Source organism: Arachis duranensis, chromosome 9, assembly GCF_000817695.3.
Source record: "Arachis duranensis cultivar V14167 chromosome 9, aradu.V14167.gnm2.J7QH, whole genome shotgun sequence".
Classification (NCBI taxonomy): domain Eukaryota; kingdom Viridiplantae; phylum Streptophyta; class Magnoliopsida; order Fabales; family Fabaceae; genus Arachis; species Arachis duranensis.
In genome coordinates, this window is record NC_029780.3 from 85,541,595 (window position 1) to 85,559,094 (window position 17,500).

General features: G+C 46.5%; 5 protein-coding genes across 5 annotated transcripts in view; all 5 read left to right on the top strand.

The window, feature by feature from the left end:
• The first annotated feature begins 466 nt into the window (after positions 1-466).
• On the top strand, positions 467-4,357 carry LOC127741434 (cytochrome c biogenesis CcmF C-terminal-like mitochondrial protein). The gene has a single exon (XM_052253810.1). The coding sequence runs from the start codon at positions 3,461-3,463 to the stop codon at positions 4,355-4,357; it is 897 nt and encodes a 298-aa protein (XP_052109770.1). The 5' UTR covers positions 467-3,460.
• A 778-nt stretch (positions 4,358-5,135) lies between these two features.
• On the top strand, positions 5,136-5,766 carry LOC127741438 (cytochrome c biogenesis CcmF C-terminal-like mitochondrial protein). Its single transcript, XM_052253814.1, has one exon. It carries the CDS (start codon positions 5,136-5,138, stop codon positions 5,763-5,765), a length of 630 nt encoding a protein of 209 aa, XP_052109774.1. The 3' UTR covers position 5,766.
• Positions 5,767-7,551: 1,785 nt separating this feature from the next.
• LOC127741436 (cytochrome c biogenesis CcmF C-terminal-like mitochondrial protein) lies at positions 7,552-12,236 on the top strand. Its single transcript, XM_052253812.1, has one exon. It carries the CDS (start codon positions 10,546-10,548, stop codon positions 11,440-11,442), a length of 897 nt encoding a protein of 298 aa, XP_052109772.1. The 5' UTR covers positions 7,552-10,545; the 3' UTR covers positions 11,443-12,236.
• Positions 12,237-12,703: 467 nt separating this feature from the next.
• Positions 12,704-16,595, top strand: LOC127741435 (cytochrome c biogenesis CcmF C-terminal-like mitochondrial protein). Its single transcript, XM_052253811.1, has one exon. The coding sequence runs from the start codon at positions 15,699-15,701 to the stop codon at positions 16,593-16,595; it is 897 nt and encodes a 298-aa protein (XP_052109771.1). The 5' UTR covers positions 12,704-15,698.
• Positions 16,596-17,373: 778 nt separating this feature from the next.
• Positions 17,374-17,500, top strand: part of LOC127741437 (cytochrome c biogenesis CcmF C-terminal-like mitochondrial protein) — a 631-nt gene continuing 504 nt past the window's right edge. The window contains exon 1 of the mRNA XM_052253813.1: positions 17,374-17,500. This exon is cut by the window's right edge and continues 504 nt beyond it. Coding sequence (XP_052109773.1) covers positions 17,374-17,500 — 127 coding nt within the window.

Here is a 17,500-nt window from a genome sequence, read left to right on the forward strand (position 1 = left end):
AAGAGTGTCTCAAACTTTATTATCGACCAGAATCTCACTTTCTTTGGATCGCAAGTCAGTCTCTTAGAGTCCTTTCCTTAGTAGCAGGATCCTATCCTATCATAGGCGCACTCAGTTGAGTCTACTAGTTCAGGAGTGAAGGAAGGCTCCAAGTAAGTTTATTCAAGCACTGGGAATCTATCGCTTTTGCAGACAAAGAAAGTATTGCGAACAAAGTAAGACAGATGGTCTTTCAAAAGAACAGAAATGCACCACTTTTCCAACCAAGAAAATAAATGCTTTAGAAGCATTCGCTCCTCGGTTCAAGAAAGAAGAAGAAGTCGGATACGAGGTCAAGAGGAGGAGATCGACTGGCTATAATTGGAGTTAGGTTCCGTCTTTGGCGTAGCCTTTCTTCGAACCTGTCTTTTCAGTGGTCAAGGCGGTATGTCGATCATTCTAATGAAAACATCTCCCTGATCCAATTTATGCCCGAGGACAGGGGGGAAGCGCTCTTCTGCTAGCTTCTTACTGCAAGACATAAAGTGAAAGCCCCATCAAGAGCCGTTCAATAGTCCGTATGCTTTCAATCATCAATCGGTACACCACTTAAAAGTAAAAGTTTTTACATCCGATCAAGCAGCTGAAGGAAGCACAGCTTAACAGCCAGCACAAACTTGAATGAAGCCAGTCGGCGTAGCGCCTTATGCCTCTACGGATCTCGATTAGCCTCTTCTATGGAAGAAGGTTTTTCCTTCATTCCCCTTCTCTTCCTTTCCCAGGTTACTGGATTGGAATTTAGAATAGCGGTTCCAGAGGAGCGTAGCCGATTAAGGAAAGCAGTCTACTCATGTAGTTAAGAAGTAACTCTTCAAGCATGGTAAGCAGGCACGTATGGAATGAAGGTAGGTCAATCACTCTTACTTTAACCCCCGTGCCCAGCATTGATCCCGGAGCCGGAAAGAAGGATTGTTTTTCTGTCTAGTTTAGACGGTCTTGTCTATGATGGAGTATAGAAATGTGAGATTTGTTATCTCAAGTTCAGATAGCATCAGTAACCACTTCGCCATTCTCTTAAATAGGGCAGGCTTCTCTGATTGCAACAATCGCTCTATTCCCTTTGCCTATTAGGCGAAAAGAGTAGCTGAAGCTTTAAGAAAGAAAGTGTGCTTACTTCGGGGATGAAGAATCAGTTGAACTCACTCGACTAAGAATCCTAGAAAGTGGTGCCCTTGGTTCAGTCTTTAGAGAAAGTGCTGTTGATTCGGTCCTTTCTTTCAGCAGTTGGCGCGTAATATCCATCCCCATCTGTTATTGTAACTGACTCTCTTCAATAGATGAGCCTTGGTCGTCCTATCCGCAAGAATGGCAAGCGCAGACCGGGAACCTAGGCCAATTGAAAGTCACAGCCGTTTGATAGCCCTTTTCGTAAGATCCCTTATCAATTGTCCTAATAGAGTGATTTACCTGATTAAATGAAGGCGCAGGATTTCCCACCCGTTGTAAAATAAGGGAAGTTTCCGTCCACACCTAGCTAGCATCGAAGAGCATTCATTCCGTATCCTCCATTATCCTACTTTCTTTCCTTTCCGTTTTCGAAACTAAAGAAAGAAGAAAAAAGCTAGCGCTAAGCAAAGGGCGAGGATAAGCGCACAGAGAGAGCTTTCAAGTAAAGATGTCAGATCGAAAGCCTCCGGAATTGGATAAGAGGTGAGGTTCACCTTTCACCCTAGTGGGAAAAGAAGAAGGAGTTTATTCCCTTTGAAGAATAAATGCTTTTAAGCCCCCCTTTGTAAGTGAAGGAAAAAGAGGCTGTCTCAGATCATGGGAGAGTCATCCGTCTAAGGAGAAGAGGCGCCGAGATATTAAACAAAGGTCTTGTCACGAGCTGGGGCAACGCTTTTATCCGCATAGGATCTGGGCTCGAACCAGCGCTTTCCAGATTAAGAATCCGGATTTCCAACCTTTCAATAGTCTTAGTGCGCTTTCGATGTAGAAAATAGCGTATGTAAAGGTAAAGAAAGTAGGTAGTATGTAGGTTTGTATGATATGGGCTTCATTCCTTCAGTTGGAGTTCATGCCTTACCGATGTATATAAAAATTATCGTAGTGTAGTTCTCGTATTATAGTAGTAGGCAACAAAGTAGCTTTAACGTGAACAGCGCTTTGTCCTTTATTTATTTTATTTCTAAAGAGGCGGCAACTGCGCTGAATGATAATAAAGCCAAAAGTCCCATGCATCCTTTCTTTCTTTGGTCAACAACCAAGCACAACTCAATAGAATGAATTCTTCAAGACTCCTACATGAACTTTCTGTCTGGAGGGAATCAATTTTTCTCAATCAATCACTACACTATGTTTCAACAATTTCTCAATGCTATGTCAAGGGCCTTCCACTGGATTCGAAATTGCGGAAAACCTGAGCCTGAGGTCTTGTCTTAAAAGAGAAAGTCTCTCAAGAGTTGAGAGCATCGGACTTGACTTGGAAGAAAATATTGTATCTTCTTTCTGTTTTAGGGGGGGCCACTATTCCTTTAGTCGTTCAAGATCAAGTTCTCGCCCATTGCGATGGGATCGCTGGGATGGAAGGGCCACCAACTCCGCCAGGTATAGAACCGAAGCACCTCTTGAAGCGCCCCAACCCGCCCCAGCGGCGCCCCTACCTCAACCGGTTATTCTATTATCCCGGAATAAGAACCTCCCCTAATCTCGGACGCATTTCTAATAGATATTCTTTATTGCCGCTACGGGCTCCAGAATCTTGGGGGGGCTGACGGGTTGAACCGTCAGGTGTCCATCCATAGTCAATTAAAAATTACAAGTAGAACGGCGTGTGGAAGCTGCGTTGGTAGCGGACGGTTTTTACCCCCTTTCTATTCTTGATAGGTACCGTGACATTCGTTACTATCTCCATTCCCTGCGGGGGGGGGGCTGATGACGCCACGGACCTATCAGTCCTATGTCATGCAAATAATGGAGCATGGCACCCGGCAAAGCCTTCCCTATCTGCGGGTCATCCAAGCCATCCATCATTCGCATATTCTGTTAGACCGAGTGGATGGTCAATAGTTTTAACCGCAGGGAATCAATGGGCCAGCTCCGAGAATAAATAAAATAAGTGGCTCTTTTTGTTTCTATACGCAATTCACGTTAACATGCGTCTGTAGCCGTTGCAAACAGAGGTAGGAGGAGGACCAAAACCAGACAGAAAATGGAAAAGAAGAGCGACCCCTATTCAAACCGAAAGAAGTACCTCACCTTACGAAGAAGTAGTTGGAGCTGGGCTCCGAACTATGAGAGTTTGCTTTTGTATTATGTTTCTAAGAGAGGTATGATCAAATAAGGGATCAGACCGCTCCCGGTGTTCGAACAAGTCATTAATGGTCGGCTTCATTGGTATCCTTTCGATATGCGTTGCGAACACTTTCATTTTTAGCGTCTCATCTTCTCTAGAGAAGCGAAACTCGAACGGATAGAGCGGATGGTCCAACTACATAACTTTTTCTTTTTCATTACTTCTATGGTCGTGCCTCGTGGCACGGCAGCACCCTTACTATTGAAATGGTTCGTCAGTAGAGATGTTCCCACAGGTGCCCCTTTTTCCAATGGTACTCTAATTCCAATTCTTATCCCTTCATTCCCTCTTTTGGTCTATCTACATTCCAGGAAATTCAGACGCTCCATGGACGGAGCAAAAAGTGGAGTCTTGGTCAGAGCAGGCCGCCTTATTTTACTACCAGACATAATTGGGAGAAGCTCATCCGAAACTAGAGCTGGAAACGCCTCATTTCGTTTCGTTCCCGTTCTTCATTTCCTTCTTCTCGAATCCAAGGGGGACTTCTCATATTTAGAATCTTTCTGCGGTGTGCTCTGTTTACTATTCTTTCGTACTCTCTTCTCTTTACCACGCGATAGGTCAGCAAAGCGTGAGCGGGCGCAGAGAAGGAAACGCCAAAGACTTCGGCCTAACCCTAACGGGAATGAGCAAGAACGAAATGACAAGATGAGGTGCTCCGGGCACCCCCATTTAGAAAGAAGGGTCGAAGGTTTTGGGCCTGTAGCTTTCCCCGTCCCCCCTTCGTCGGGGGGTGCTTGTGTGGGGGGTGTGCCACCTGAACCTGAAATCGGGCTTGAAGCTCTCGCCTTACCAACGAGCCGACAGCTGATGGCTGTTGGTCACGACTACCACCAAAAAGCTCCAATTCAGATGAATATTGCACATTTTGGAGTGTGCATCTGTATGTTGGGTGTTCTTCTGTCGTGCGACCCGGCGGCTTATGTGCGACCTGTGGCCCACGCCTCCTATTTGTTCAGGGCGGGCGGCGTGAACTCTGACTCGATCCGGGTATTCAATCCCGCCGCTGAGATGCTCAGTTGACTCCTTAACCTTGATAGGAAGATGGCTTATTCAATAATTCGTGCATAAGGGTAAGGAACTTTGGATGAACTAATGCGAATGGGTGTAAGCCTCGCTGCTCGGAAACACCCAGTGCTGACCACACTGAGAGACACGAAAGCGCAGGTAACGCCAGTTGGCGAAGTGGCGTTAAGCATCCCTAGCGGTACGAAAAGAGAGGTCGTGATGATATCATCTACGTCCGTACCGCTCCTCGTGGAGTAGATCCCGCATCCAACCAAGTCTTTGACCAGGGAACGGGATAATTCCCACTACCGCTGGAAGGCCAGCCGGGCCGTGAGCGCGGTGGGAACGGGCTTCCCAAAAAGCCAGCCCCGGGCCGGGGTCGGCATAGAATGAAGGGGACGGCCCTAATGTTGTGTTGGCAAAGCCAACTTCTTGGGTTGCGGGCGGAGAAGAGCGGACGTGGGGACTCAGACCGGGGCGCAGCGTAACTAAGAGAGCCATTCCATTTAGGGCGAGACAGAATGGGCGGGCACGAATTGATTTTGGGAAAGCTGGTGTCCGAGCCAATTTGTAAGACGACTACAACTTCACTTATTAGATTAGTATTCGCCGCCTATCCCGAAAAAAATGGGATGAAATAGAAAGAACGCGAAGCGCTAGCGCTATAGTATATCAAGGTTTTTTTTGGGGGGGGATTTGCTTCTTCACAAGCTTATCCCCGCCCCGACCGGCAGCTGCTGGGTCCCCCCATCTCTAAATAACTAAACTTCCCCCGGTCTTCGGCCCGAGCTGTATGAGGCAGAAACTCGCCCCACGTACGGTTCGGAGGCCGAGCCCCACCCCAGCTGTAATGGTGCGGCTTAGGTCAACTAACACAAAGAGGATACAGTTCACTCAACGATTGCCTTTGGGTTCCGAACTCCATATGGGGAAGGAGCGTTGTTGTTTCCGAGGTCTCGATCATTTACATGGACCCACTTCTCATTCCATTTGTGGGAATTTTATGATCTATAAACCGTCCCTAACGAACGATCGCCTCATGTTTGAGCATGGTGAATCACTTCGTGCCGACCTGTTGCCAATAAACTTTTCGGCCTCATATGAGAATGGAAAACTTGAGCATTTTCTGCATCGGTGGATGAAGAATCGCGAACATAAGAATTTATGGTTGACCATGTTCCCAGAAAAAAGATACTTTAGAGAAACAACGAGCACGACTGAAGTGGCTATACATACAAATCCATTTACGGATAGATATGCTTCGATTGGAACTGGAAGTTCCAGAACAGGCGGCTGGTATACCACCATAATGAAACTGCCTTTTCTTTTTTTTATTCGGATAGGATTTTGGTTGGCTTCGTCGGGAGGCTCGCGTAGTTTGTTACGTCAGCTCCAAAAGGATAAGTTGCGTTGGAATCGATAAAGTTCCGTGGAATTCATAATTGCATAAAAAAAAAGAAAAGGAGTCTTCAACCCTCTATGAAAAGCTATTAATAAATTTCAAAGGCAAAGGGCCAAGGTGAGAAAGACCAAAGAAATCTGTTTCATAAATATGGTCTCCTCTTGTCATCCCGGAAAGAATATCTGCTCTGCTTGTTCACTCCCGAAACGCCTAAGCCGAATAGAGGGATATGGTGTTTACCTAAATAGAGTGGAACGGCAGCGCAAGCTCACTAGAGACTTACATACCACTAGTAGTTTTTGTTTGTGTATTGAACTTTGTTGATGCTCTCTTCTGTGGAAAGTAATGAAAATGCTTCGGTGGTCAGGCTCTTAATGTTTATATATATATTTTATGGTCCTTCCATTAACCACTCCTTGCTCCCACACCAGAAGCTACTACCCCTTCGGACCTTGTTGCTTAGTCCGTTCGTGTGGTACCTTTGACTCTTTCTGGTGCTGCGCTGCTTAAAACTAGGGTCCGTGAAGGTAAGGATTGCTTTCAATCAAAGGTAATGGACGGTCAGGAGGGTGCTGAACCCCCCTTTCCTTTCATGGTCCGGGTTTGTTTGCTTCTGCCCTTTCGATTGCGGATGCGAGAACAAACATAAGTATCACAGCTCCTTCTCGAGCAGTAAGAGCTCCCTCGTCCTATTCTTTGCCTAATATACCCGCTCTTCAAGAGTTAACTCTTTTGTGCATTGGTGTATTTTTACTATGGATTCAATTCCTTCAATGTGAACAAAATAGGATTGGATTGATGGACAGAATCCTTTCGACATGGTCTTCTCTCTCTTTCCTATTGCTATTGGGATCCCTTTCATATTCATATTCAATAAATAGATTGCCTCTATCCATTTCTCCCTCTCTACTTCAAAGGGCGGGGAGGTAGGATGGAGGGCCCGGCCCGTACTCTAGAGCTAGTTTGACTTAGTGTACAGGACAGTGGTATGTGTGTCAGGGGAAAAAATCCAAAAAGGTTTTTGGCTCGCAATAAAGCTGATCGAGCAACTAGGAATCCTATCTATCCACCTCTCCAGACACAATATCTTGAGTACCTATGATGGTGACCACATCTGCTGGCATGTGATGTTTGGACATAGAATCGAGTCCTTGTGAATGGGCAGAGCCGGGTGCTCTTATTTTACGACGGTAGGGACGATTGCTTCCATTACTGACAAGAAAGACACCAAATTCTCCTTTAGGTGCTTCAACTGCGGTATAGGTGGAAGGAGCTGGTACGGAAAAACCTTCTGTATAAAGTTCGAAATGGTGAATTGAGGTAGAGTAGACCGATGATCCTAAGAGTGTCTCAAACTTTATTATCGACCAGAATCTCACTTTCTTTGGATCGCAAGTCAGTCTCTTAGAGTCCTTTCCTTAGTAGCAGGATCCTATCCTATCATAGGCGCACTCAGTTGAGTCTACTAGTTCAGGAGTGAAGGAAGGCTCCAAGTAAGTTTATTCAAGCACTGGGAATCTATCGCTTTTGCAGACAAAGAAAGTATTGCGAACAAAGTAAGACAGATGGTCTTTCAAAAGAACAGAAATGCACCACTTTTCCAACCAAGAAAATAAATGCTTTAGAAGCATTCGCTCCTCGGTTCAAGAAAGAAGAAGAAGTCGGATACGAGGTCAAGAGGAGGAGATCGACTGGCTATAATTGGAGTTAGGTTCCGTCTTTGGCGTAGCCTTTCTTCGAACCTGTCTTTTCAGTGGTCAAGGCGGTATGTCGATCATTCTAATGAAAACATCTCCCTGATCCAATTTATGCCCGAGGACAGGGGGGAAGCGCTCTTCTGCTAGCTTCTTACTGCAAGACATAAAGTGAAAGCCCCATCAAGAGCCGTTCAATAGTCCGTATGCTTTCAATCATCAATCGGTACACCACTTAAAAGTAAAAGTTTTTACATCCGATCAAGCAGCTGAAGGAAGCACAGCTTAACAGCCAGCACAAACTTGAATGAAGCCAGTCGGCGTAGCGCCTTATGCCTCTACGGATCTCGATTAGCCTCTTCTATGGAAGAAGGTTTTTCCTTCATTCCCCTTCTCTTCCTTTCCCAGGTTACTGGATTGGAATTTAGAATAGCGGTTCCAGAGGAGCGTAGCCGATTAAGGAAAGCAGTCTACTCATGTAGTTAAGAAGTAACTCTTCAAGCATGGTAAGCAGGCACGTATGGAATGAAGGTAGGTCAATCACTCTTACTTTAACCCCCGTGCCCAGCATTGATCCCGGAGCCGGAAAGAAGGATTGTTTTTCTGTCTAGTTTAGACGGTCTTGTCTATGATGGAGTATAGAAATGTGAGATTTGTTATCTCAAGTTCAGATAGCATCAGTAACCACTTCGCCATTCTCTTAAATAGGGCAGGCTTCTCTGATTGCAACAATCGCTCTATTCCCTTTGCCTATTAGGCGAAAAGAGTAGCTGAAGCTTTAAGAAAGAAAGTGTGCTTACTTCGGGGATGAAGAATCAGTTGAACTCACTCGACTAAGAATCCTAGAAAGTGGTGCCCTTGGTTCAGTCTTTAGAGAAAGTGCTGTTGATTCGGTCCTTTCTTTCAGCAGTTGGCGCGTAATATCCATCCCCATCTGTTATTGTAACTGACTCTCTTCAATAGATGAGCCTTGGTCGTCCTATCCGCAAGAATGGCAAGCGCAGACCGGGAACCTAGGCCAATTGAAAGTCACAGCCGTTTGATAGCCCTTTTCGTAAGATCCCTTATCAATTGTCCTAATAGAGTGATTTACCTGATTAAATGAAGGCGCAGGATTTCCCACCCGTTGTAAAATAAGGGAAGTTTCCGTCCACACCTAGCTAGCATCGAAGAGCATTCATTCCGTATCCTCCATTATCCTACTTTCTTTCCTTTCCGTTTTCGAAACTAAAGAAAGAAGAAAAAAGCTAGCGCTAAGCAAAGGGCGAGGATAAGCGCACAGAGAGAGCTTTCAAGTAAAGATGTCAGATCGAAAGCCTCCGGAATTGGATAAGAGGTGAGGTTCACCTTTCACCCTAGTGGGAAAAGAAGAAGGAGTTTATTCCCTTTGAAGAATAAATGCTTTTAAGCCCCCCTTTGTAAGTGAAGGAAAAAGAGGCTGTCTCAGATCATGGGAGAGTCATCCGTCTAAGGAGAAGAGGCGCCGAGATATTAAACAAAGGTCTTGTCACGAGCTGGGGCAACGCTTTTATCCGCATAGGATCTGGGCTCGAACCAGCGCTTTCCAGATTAAGAATCCGGATTTCCAACCTTTCAATAGTCTTAGTGCGCTTTCGATGTAGAAAATAGCGTATGTAAAGGTAAAGAAAGTAGGTAGTATGTAGGTTTGTATGATATGGGCTTCATTCCTTCAGTTGGAGTTCATGCCTTACCGATGTATATAAAAATTATCGTAGTGTAGTTCTCGTATTATAGTAGTAGGCAACAAAGTAGCTTTAACGTGAACAGCGCTTTGTCCTTTATTTATTTTATTTCTAAAGAGGCGGCAACTGCGCTGAATGATAATAAAGCCAAAAGTCCCATGCATCCTTTCTTTCTTTGGTCAACAACCAAGCACAACTCAATAGAATGAATTCTTCAAGACTCCTACATGAACTTTCTGTCTGGAGGGAATCAATTTTTCTCAATCAATCACTACACTATGTTTCAACAATTTCTCAATGCTATGTCAAGGGCCTTCCACTGGATTCGAAATTGCGGAAAACCTGAGCCTGAGGTCTTGTCTTAAAAGAGAAAGTCTCTCAAGAGTTGAGAGCATCGGACTTGACTTGGAAGAAAATATTGTATCTTCTTTCTGTTTTAGGGGGGGCCACTATTCCTTTAGTCGTTCAAGATCAAGTTCTCGCCCATTGCGATGGGATCGCTGGGATGGAAGGGCCACCAACTCCGCCAGGTATAGAACCGAAGCACCTCTTGAAGCGCCCCAACCCGCCCCAGCGGCGCCCCTACCTCAACCGGTTATTCTATTATCCCGGAATAAGAACCTCCCCTAATCTCGGACGCATTTCTAATAGATATTCTTTATTGCCGCTACGGGCTCCAGAATCTTGGGGGGGCTGACGGGTTGAACCGTCAGGTGTCCATCCATAGTCAATTAAAAATTACAAGTAGAACGGCGTGTGGAAGCTGCGTTGGTAGCGGACGGTTTTTACCCCCTTTCTATTCTTGATAGGTACCGTGACATTCGTTACTATCTCCATTCCCTGCGGGGGGGGGGCTGATGACGCCACGGACCTATCAGTCCTATGTCATGCAAATAATGGAGCATGGCACCCGGCAAAGCCTTCCCTATCTGCGGGTCATCCAAGCCATCCATCATTCGCATATTCTGTTAGACCGAGTGGATGGTCAATAGTTTTAACCGCAGGGAATCAATGGGCCAGCTCCGAGAATAAATAAAATAAGTGGCTCTTTTTGTTTCTATACGCAATTCACGTTAACATGCGTCTGTAGCCGTTGCAAACAGAGGTAGGAGGAGGACCAAAACCAGACAGAAAATGGAAAAGAAGAGCGACCCCTATTCAAACCGAAAGAAGTACCTCACCTTACGAAGAAGTAGTTGGAGCTGGGCTCCGAACTATGAGAGTTTGCTTTTGTATTATGTTTCTAAGAGAGGTATGATCAAATAAGGGATCAGACCGCTCCCGGTGTTCGAACAAGTCATTAATGGTCGGCTTCATTGGTATCCTTTCGATATGCGTTGCGAACACTTTCATTTTTAGCGTCTCATCTTCTCTAGAGAAGCGAAACTCGAACGGATAGAGCGGATGGTCCAACTACATAACTTTTTCTTTTTCATTACTTCTATGGTCGTGCCTCGTGGCACGGCAGCACCCTTACTATTGAAATGGTTCGTCAGTAGAGATGTTCCCACAGGTGCCCCTTTTTCCAATGGTACTCTAATTCCAATTCTTATCCCTTCATTCCCTCTTTTGGTCTATCTACATTCCAGGAAATTCAGACGCTCCATGGACGGAGCAAAAAGTGGAGTCTTGGTCAGAGCAGGCCGCCTTATTTTACTACCAGACATAATTGGGAGAAGCTCATCCGAAACTAGAGCTGGAAACGCCTCATTTCGTTTCGTTCCCGTTCTTCATTTCCTTCTTCTCGAATCCAAGGGGGACTTCTCATATTTAGAATCTTTCTGCGGTGTGCTCTGTTTACTATTCTTTCGTACTCTCTTCTCTTTACCACGCGATAGGTCAGCAAAGCGTGAGCGGGCGCAGAGAAGGAAACGCCAAAGACTTCGGCCTAACCCTAACGGGAATGAGCAAGAACGAAATGACAAGATGAGGTGCTCCGGGCACCCCCATTTAGAAAGAAGGGTCGAAGGTTTTGGGCCTGTAGCTTTCCCCGTCCCCCCTTCGTCGGGGGGTGCTTGTGTGGGGGGTGTGCCACCTGAACCTGAAATCGGGCTTGAAGCTCTCGCCTTACCAACGAGCCGACAGCTGATGGCTGTTGGTCACGACTACCACCAAAAAGCTCCAATTCAGATGAATATTGCACATTTTGGAGTGTGCATCTGTATGTTGGGTGTTCTTCTGTCGTGCGACCCGGCGGCTTATGTGCGACCTGTGGCCCACGCCTCCTATTTGTTCAGGGCGGGCGGCGTGAACTCTGACTCGATCCGGGTATTCAATCCCGCCGCTGAGATGCTCAGTTGACTCCTTAACCTTGATAGGAAGATGGCTTATTCAATAATTCGTGCATAAGGGTAAGGAACTTTGGATGAACTAATGCGAATGGGTGTAAGCCTCGCTGCTCGGAAACACCCAGTGCTGACCACACTGAGAGACACGAAAGCGCAGGTAACGCCAGTTGGCGAAGTGGCGTTAAGCATCCCTAGCGGTACGAAAAGAGAGGTCGTGATGATATCATCTACGTCCGTACCGCTCCTCGTGGAGTAGATCCCGCATCCAACCAAGTCTTTGACCAGGGAACGGGATAATTCCCACTACCGCTGGAAGGCCAGCCGGGCCGTGAGCGCGGTGGGAACGGGCTTCCCAAAAAGCCAGCCCCGGGCCGGGGTCGGCATAGAATGAAGGGGACGGCCCTAATGTTGTGTTGGCAAAGCCAACTTCTTGGGTTGCGGGCGGAGAAGAGCGGACGTGGGGACTCAGACCGGGGCGCAGCGTAACTAAGAGAGCCATTCCATTTAGGGCGAGACAGAATGGGCGGGCACGAATTGATTTTGGGAAAGCTGGTGTCCGAGCCAATTTGTAAGACGACTACAACTTCACTTATTAGATTAGTATTCGCCGCCTATCCCGAAAAAAATGGGATGAAATAGAAAGAACGCGAAGCGCTAGCGCTATAGTATATCAAGGTTTTTTTTGGGGGGGGATTTGCTTCTTCACAAGCTTATCCCCGCCCCGACCGGCAGCTGCTGGGTCCCCCCATCTCTAAATAACTAAACTTCCCCCGGTCTTCGGCCCGAGCTGTATGAGGCAGAAACTCGCCAAGAGTGTCTCAAACTTTATTATCGACCAGAATCTCACTTTCTTTGGATCGCAAGTCAGTCTCTTAGAGTCCTTTCCTTAGTAGCAGGATCCTATCCTATCATAGGCGCACTCAGTTGAGTCTACTAGTTCAGGAGTGAAGGAAGGCTCCAAGTAAGTTTATTCAAGCACTGGGAATCTATCGCTTTTGCAGACAAAGAAAGTATTGCGAACAAAGTAAGACAGATGGTCTTTCAAAAGAACAGAAATGCACCACTTTTCCAACCAAGAAAATAAATGCTTTAGAAGCATTCGCTCCTCGGTTCAAGAAAGAAGAAGAAGTCGGATACGAGGTCAAGAGGAGGAGATCGACTGGCTATAATTGGAGTTAGGTTCCGTCTTTGGCGTAGCCTTTCTTCGAACCTGTCTTTTCAGTGGTCAAGGCGGTATGTCGATCATTCTAATGAAAACATCTCCCTGATCCAATTTATGCCCGAGGACAGGGGGGAAGCGCTCTTCTGCTAGCTTCTTACTGCAAGACATAAAGTGAAAGCCCCATCAAGAGCCGTTCAATAGTCCGTATGCTTTCAATCATCAATCGGTACACCACTTAAAAGTAAAAGTTTTTACATCCGATCAAGCAGCTGAAGGAAGCACAGCTTAACAGCCAGCACAAACTTGAATGAAGCCAGTCGGCGTAGCGCCTTATGCCTCTACGGATCTCGATTAGCCTCTTCTATGGAAGAAGGTTTTTCCTTCATTCCCCTTCTCTTCCTTTCCCAGGTTACTGGATTGGAATTTAGAATAGCGGTTCCAGAGGAGCGTAGCCGATTAAGGAAAGCAGTCTACTCATGTAGTTAAGAAGTAACTCTTCAAGCATGGTAAGCAGGCACGTATGGAATGAAGGTAGGTCAATCACTCTTACTTTAACCCCCGTGCCCAGCATTGATCCCGGAGCCGGAAAGAAGGATTGTTTTTCTGTCTAGTTTAGACGGTCTTGTCTATGATGGAGTATAGAAATGTGAGATTTGTTATCTCAAGTTCAGATAGCATCAGTAACCACTTCGCCATTCTCTTAAATAGGGCAGGCTTCTCTGATTGCAACAATCGCTCTATTCCCTTTGCCTATTAGGCGAAAAGAGTAGCTGAAGCTTTAAGAAAGAAAGTGTGCTTACTTCGGGGATGAAGAATCAGTTGAACTCACTCGACTAAGAATCCTAGAAAGTGGTGCCCTTGGTTCAGTCTTTAGAGAAAGTGCTGTTGATTCGGTCCTTTCTTTCAGCAGTTGGCGCGTAATATCCATCCCCATCTGTTATTGTAACTGACTCTCTTCAATAGATGAGCCTTGGTCGTCCTATCCGCAAGAATGGCAAGCGCAGACCGGGAACCTAGGCCAATTGAAAGTCACAGCCGTTTGATAGCCCTTTTCGTAAGATCCCTTATCAATTGTCCTAATAGAGTGATTTACCTGATTAAATGAAGGCGCAGGATTTCCCACCCGTTGTAAAATAAGGGAAGTTTCCGTCCACACCTAGCTAGCATCGAAGAGCATTCATTCCGTATCCTCCATTATCCTACTTTCTTTCCTTTCCGTTTTCGAAACTAAAGAAAGAAGAAAAAAGCTAGCGCTAAGCAAAGGGCGAGGATAAGCGCACAGAGAGAGCTTTCAAGTAAAGATGTCAGATCGAAAGCCTCCGGAATTGGATAAGAGGTGAGGTTCACCTTTCACCCTAGTGGGAAAAGAAGAAGGAGTTTATTCCCTTTGAAGAATAAATGCTTTTAAGCCCCCCTTTGTAAGTGAAGGAAAAAGAGGCTGTCTCAGATCATGGGAGAGTCATCCGTCTAAGGAGAAGAGGCGCCGAGATATTAAACAAAGGTCTTGTCACGAGCTGGGGCAACGCTTTTATCCGCATAGGATCTGGGCTCGAACCAGCGCTTTCCAGATTAAGAATCCGGATTTCCAACCTTTCAATAGTCTTAGTGCGCTTTCGATGTAGAAAATAGCGTATGTAAAGGTAAAGAAAGTAGGTAGTATGTAGGTTTGTATGATATGGGCTTCATTCCTTCAGTTGGAGTTCATGCCTTACCGATGTATATAAAAATTATCGTAGTGTAGTTCTCGTATTATAGTAGTAGGCAACAAAGTAGCTTTAACGTGAACAGCGCTTTGTCCTTTATTTATTTTATTTCTAAAGAGGCGGCAACTGCGCTGAATGATAATAAAGCCAAAAGTCCCATGCATCCTTTCTTTCTTTGGTCAACAACCAAGCACAACTCAATAGAATGAATTCTTCAAGACTCCTACATGAACTTTCTGTCTGGAGGGAATCAATTTTTCTCAATCAATCACTACACTATGTTTCAACAATTTCTCAATGCTATGTCAAGGGCCTTCCACTGGATTCGAAATTGCGGAAAACCTGAGCCTGAGGTCTTGTCTTAAAAGAGAAAGTCTCTCAAGAGTTGAGAGCATCGGACTTGACTTGGAAGAAAATATTGTATCTTCTTTCTGTTTTAGGGGGGGCCACTATTCCTTTAGTCGTTCAAGATCAAGTTCTCGCCCATTGCGATGGGATCGCTGGGATGGAAGGGCCACCAACTCCGCCAGGTATAGAACCGAAGCACCTCTTGAAGCGCCCCAACCCGCCCCAGCGGCGCCCCTACCTCAACCGGTTATTCTATTATCCCGGAATAAGAACCTCCCCTAATCTCGGACGCATTTCTAATAGATATTCTTTATTGCCGCTACGGGCTCCAGAATCTTGGGGGGGCTGACGGGTTGAACCGTCAGGTGTCCATCCATAGTCAATTAAAAATTACAAGTAGAACGGCGTGTGGAAGCTGCGTTGGTAGCGGACGGTTTTTACCCCCTTTCTATTCTTGATAGGTACCGTGACATTCGTTACTATCTCCATTCCCTGCGGGGGGGGGGCTGATGACGCCACGGACCTATCAGTCCTATGTCATGCAAATAATGGAGCATGGCACCCGGCAAAGCCTTCCCTATCTGCGGGTCATCCAAGCCATCCATCATTCGCATATTCTGTTAGACCGAGTGGATGGTCAATAGTTTTAACCGCAGGGAATCAATGGGCCAGCTCCGAGAATAAATAAAATAAGTGGCTCTTTTTGTTTCTATACGCAATTCACGTTAACATGCGTCTGTAGCCGTTGCAAACAGAGGTAGGAGGAGGACCAAAACCAGACAGAAAATGGAAAAGAAGAGCGACCCCTATTCAAACCGAAAGAAGTACCTCACCTTACGAAGAAGTAGTTGGAGCTGGGCTCCGAACTATGAGAGTTTGCTTTTGTATTATGTTTCTAAGAGAGGTATGATCAAATAAGGGATCAGACCGCTCCCGGTGTTCGAACAAGTCATTAATGGTCGGCTTCATTGGTATCCTTTCGATATGCGTTGCGAACACTTTCATTTTTAGCGTCTCATCTTCTCTAGAGAAGCGAAACTCGAACGGATAGAGCGGATGGTCCAACTACATAACTTTTTCTTTTTCATTACTTCTATGGTCGTGCCTCGTGGCACGGCAGCACCCTTACTATTGAAATGGTTCGTCAGTAGAGATGTTCCCACAGGTGCCCCTTTTTCCAATGGTACTCTAATTCCAATTCTTATCCCTTCATTCCCTCTTTTGGTCTATCTACATTCCAGGAAATTCAGACGCTCCATGGACGGAGCAAAAAGTGGAGTCTTGGTCAGAGCAGGCCGCCTTATTTTACTACCAGACATAATTGGGAGAAGCTCATCCGAAACTAGAGCTGGAAACGCCTCATTTCGTTTCGTTCCCGTTCTTCATTTCCTTCTTCTCGAATCCAAGGGGGACTTCTCATATTTAGAATCTTTCTGCGGTGTGCTCTGTTTACTATTCTTTCGTACTCTCTTCTCTTTACCACGCGATAGGTCAGCAAAGCGTGAGCGGGCGCAGAGAAGGAAACGCCAAAGACTTCGGCCTAACCCTAACGGGAATGAGCAAGAACGAAATGACAAGATGAGGTGCTCCGGGCACCCCCATTTAGAAAGAAGGGTCGAAGGTTTTGGGCCTGTAGCTTTCCCCGTCCCCCCTTCGTCGGGGGGTGCTTGTGTGGGGGGTGTGCCACCTGAACCTGAAATCGGGCTTGAAGCTCTCGCCTTACCAACGAGCCGACAGCTGATGGCTGTTGGTCACGACTACCACCAAAAAGCTCCAATTCAGATGAATATTGCACATTTTGGAGTGTGCATCTGTATGTTGGGTGTTCTTCTGTCGTGCGACCCGGCGGCTTATGTGCGACCTGTGGCCCACGCCTCCTATTTGTTCAGGGCGGGCGGCGTGAACTCTGACTCGATCCGGGTATTCAATCCCGCCGCTGAGATGCTCAGTTGACTCCTTAACCTTGATAGGAAGATGGCTTATTCAATAATTCGTGCATAAGGGTAAGGAACTTTGGATGAACTAATGCGAATGGGTGTAAGCCTCGCTGCTCGGAAACACCCAGTGCTGACCACACTGAGAGACACGAAAGCGCAGGTAACGCCAGTTGGCGAAGTGGCGTTAAGCATCCCTAGCGGTACGAAAAGAGAGGTCGTGATGATATCATCTACGTCCGTACCGCTCCTCGTGGAGTAGATCCCGCATCCAACCAAGTCTTTGACCAGGGAACGGGATAATTCCCACTACCGCTGGAAGGCCAGCCGGGCCGTGAGCGCGGTGGGAACGGGCTTCCCAAAAAGCCAGCCCCGGGCCGGGGTCGGCATAGAATGAAGGGGACGGCCCTAATGTTGTGTTGGCAAAGCCAACTTCTTGGGTTGCGGGCGGAGAAGAGCGGACGTGGGGACTCAGACCGGGGCGCAGCGTAACTAAGAGAGCCATTCCATTTAGGGCGAGACAGAATGGGCGGGCACGAATTGATTTTGGGAAAGCTGGTGTCCGAGCCAATTTGTAAGACGACTACAACTTCACTTATTAGATTAGTATTCGCCGCCTATCCCGAAAAAAATGGGATGAAATAGAAAGAACGCGAAGCGCTAGCGCTATAGTATATCAAGGTTTTTTTTGGGGGGGGATTTGCTTCTTCACAAGCTTATCCCCGCCCCGACCGGCAGCTGCTGGGTCCCCCCATCTCTAAATAACTAAACTTCCCCCGGTCTTCGGCCCGAGCTGTATGAGGCAGAAACTCGCCCCACGTACGGTTCGGAGGCCGAGCCCCACCCCAGCTGTAATGGTGCGGCTTAGGTCAACTAACACAAAGAGGATACAGTTCACTCAACGATTGCCTTTGGGTTCCGAAC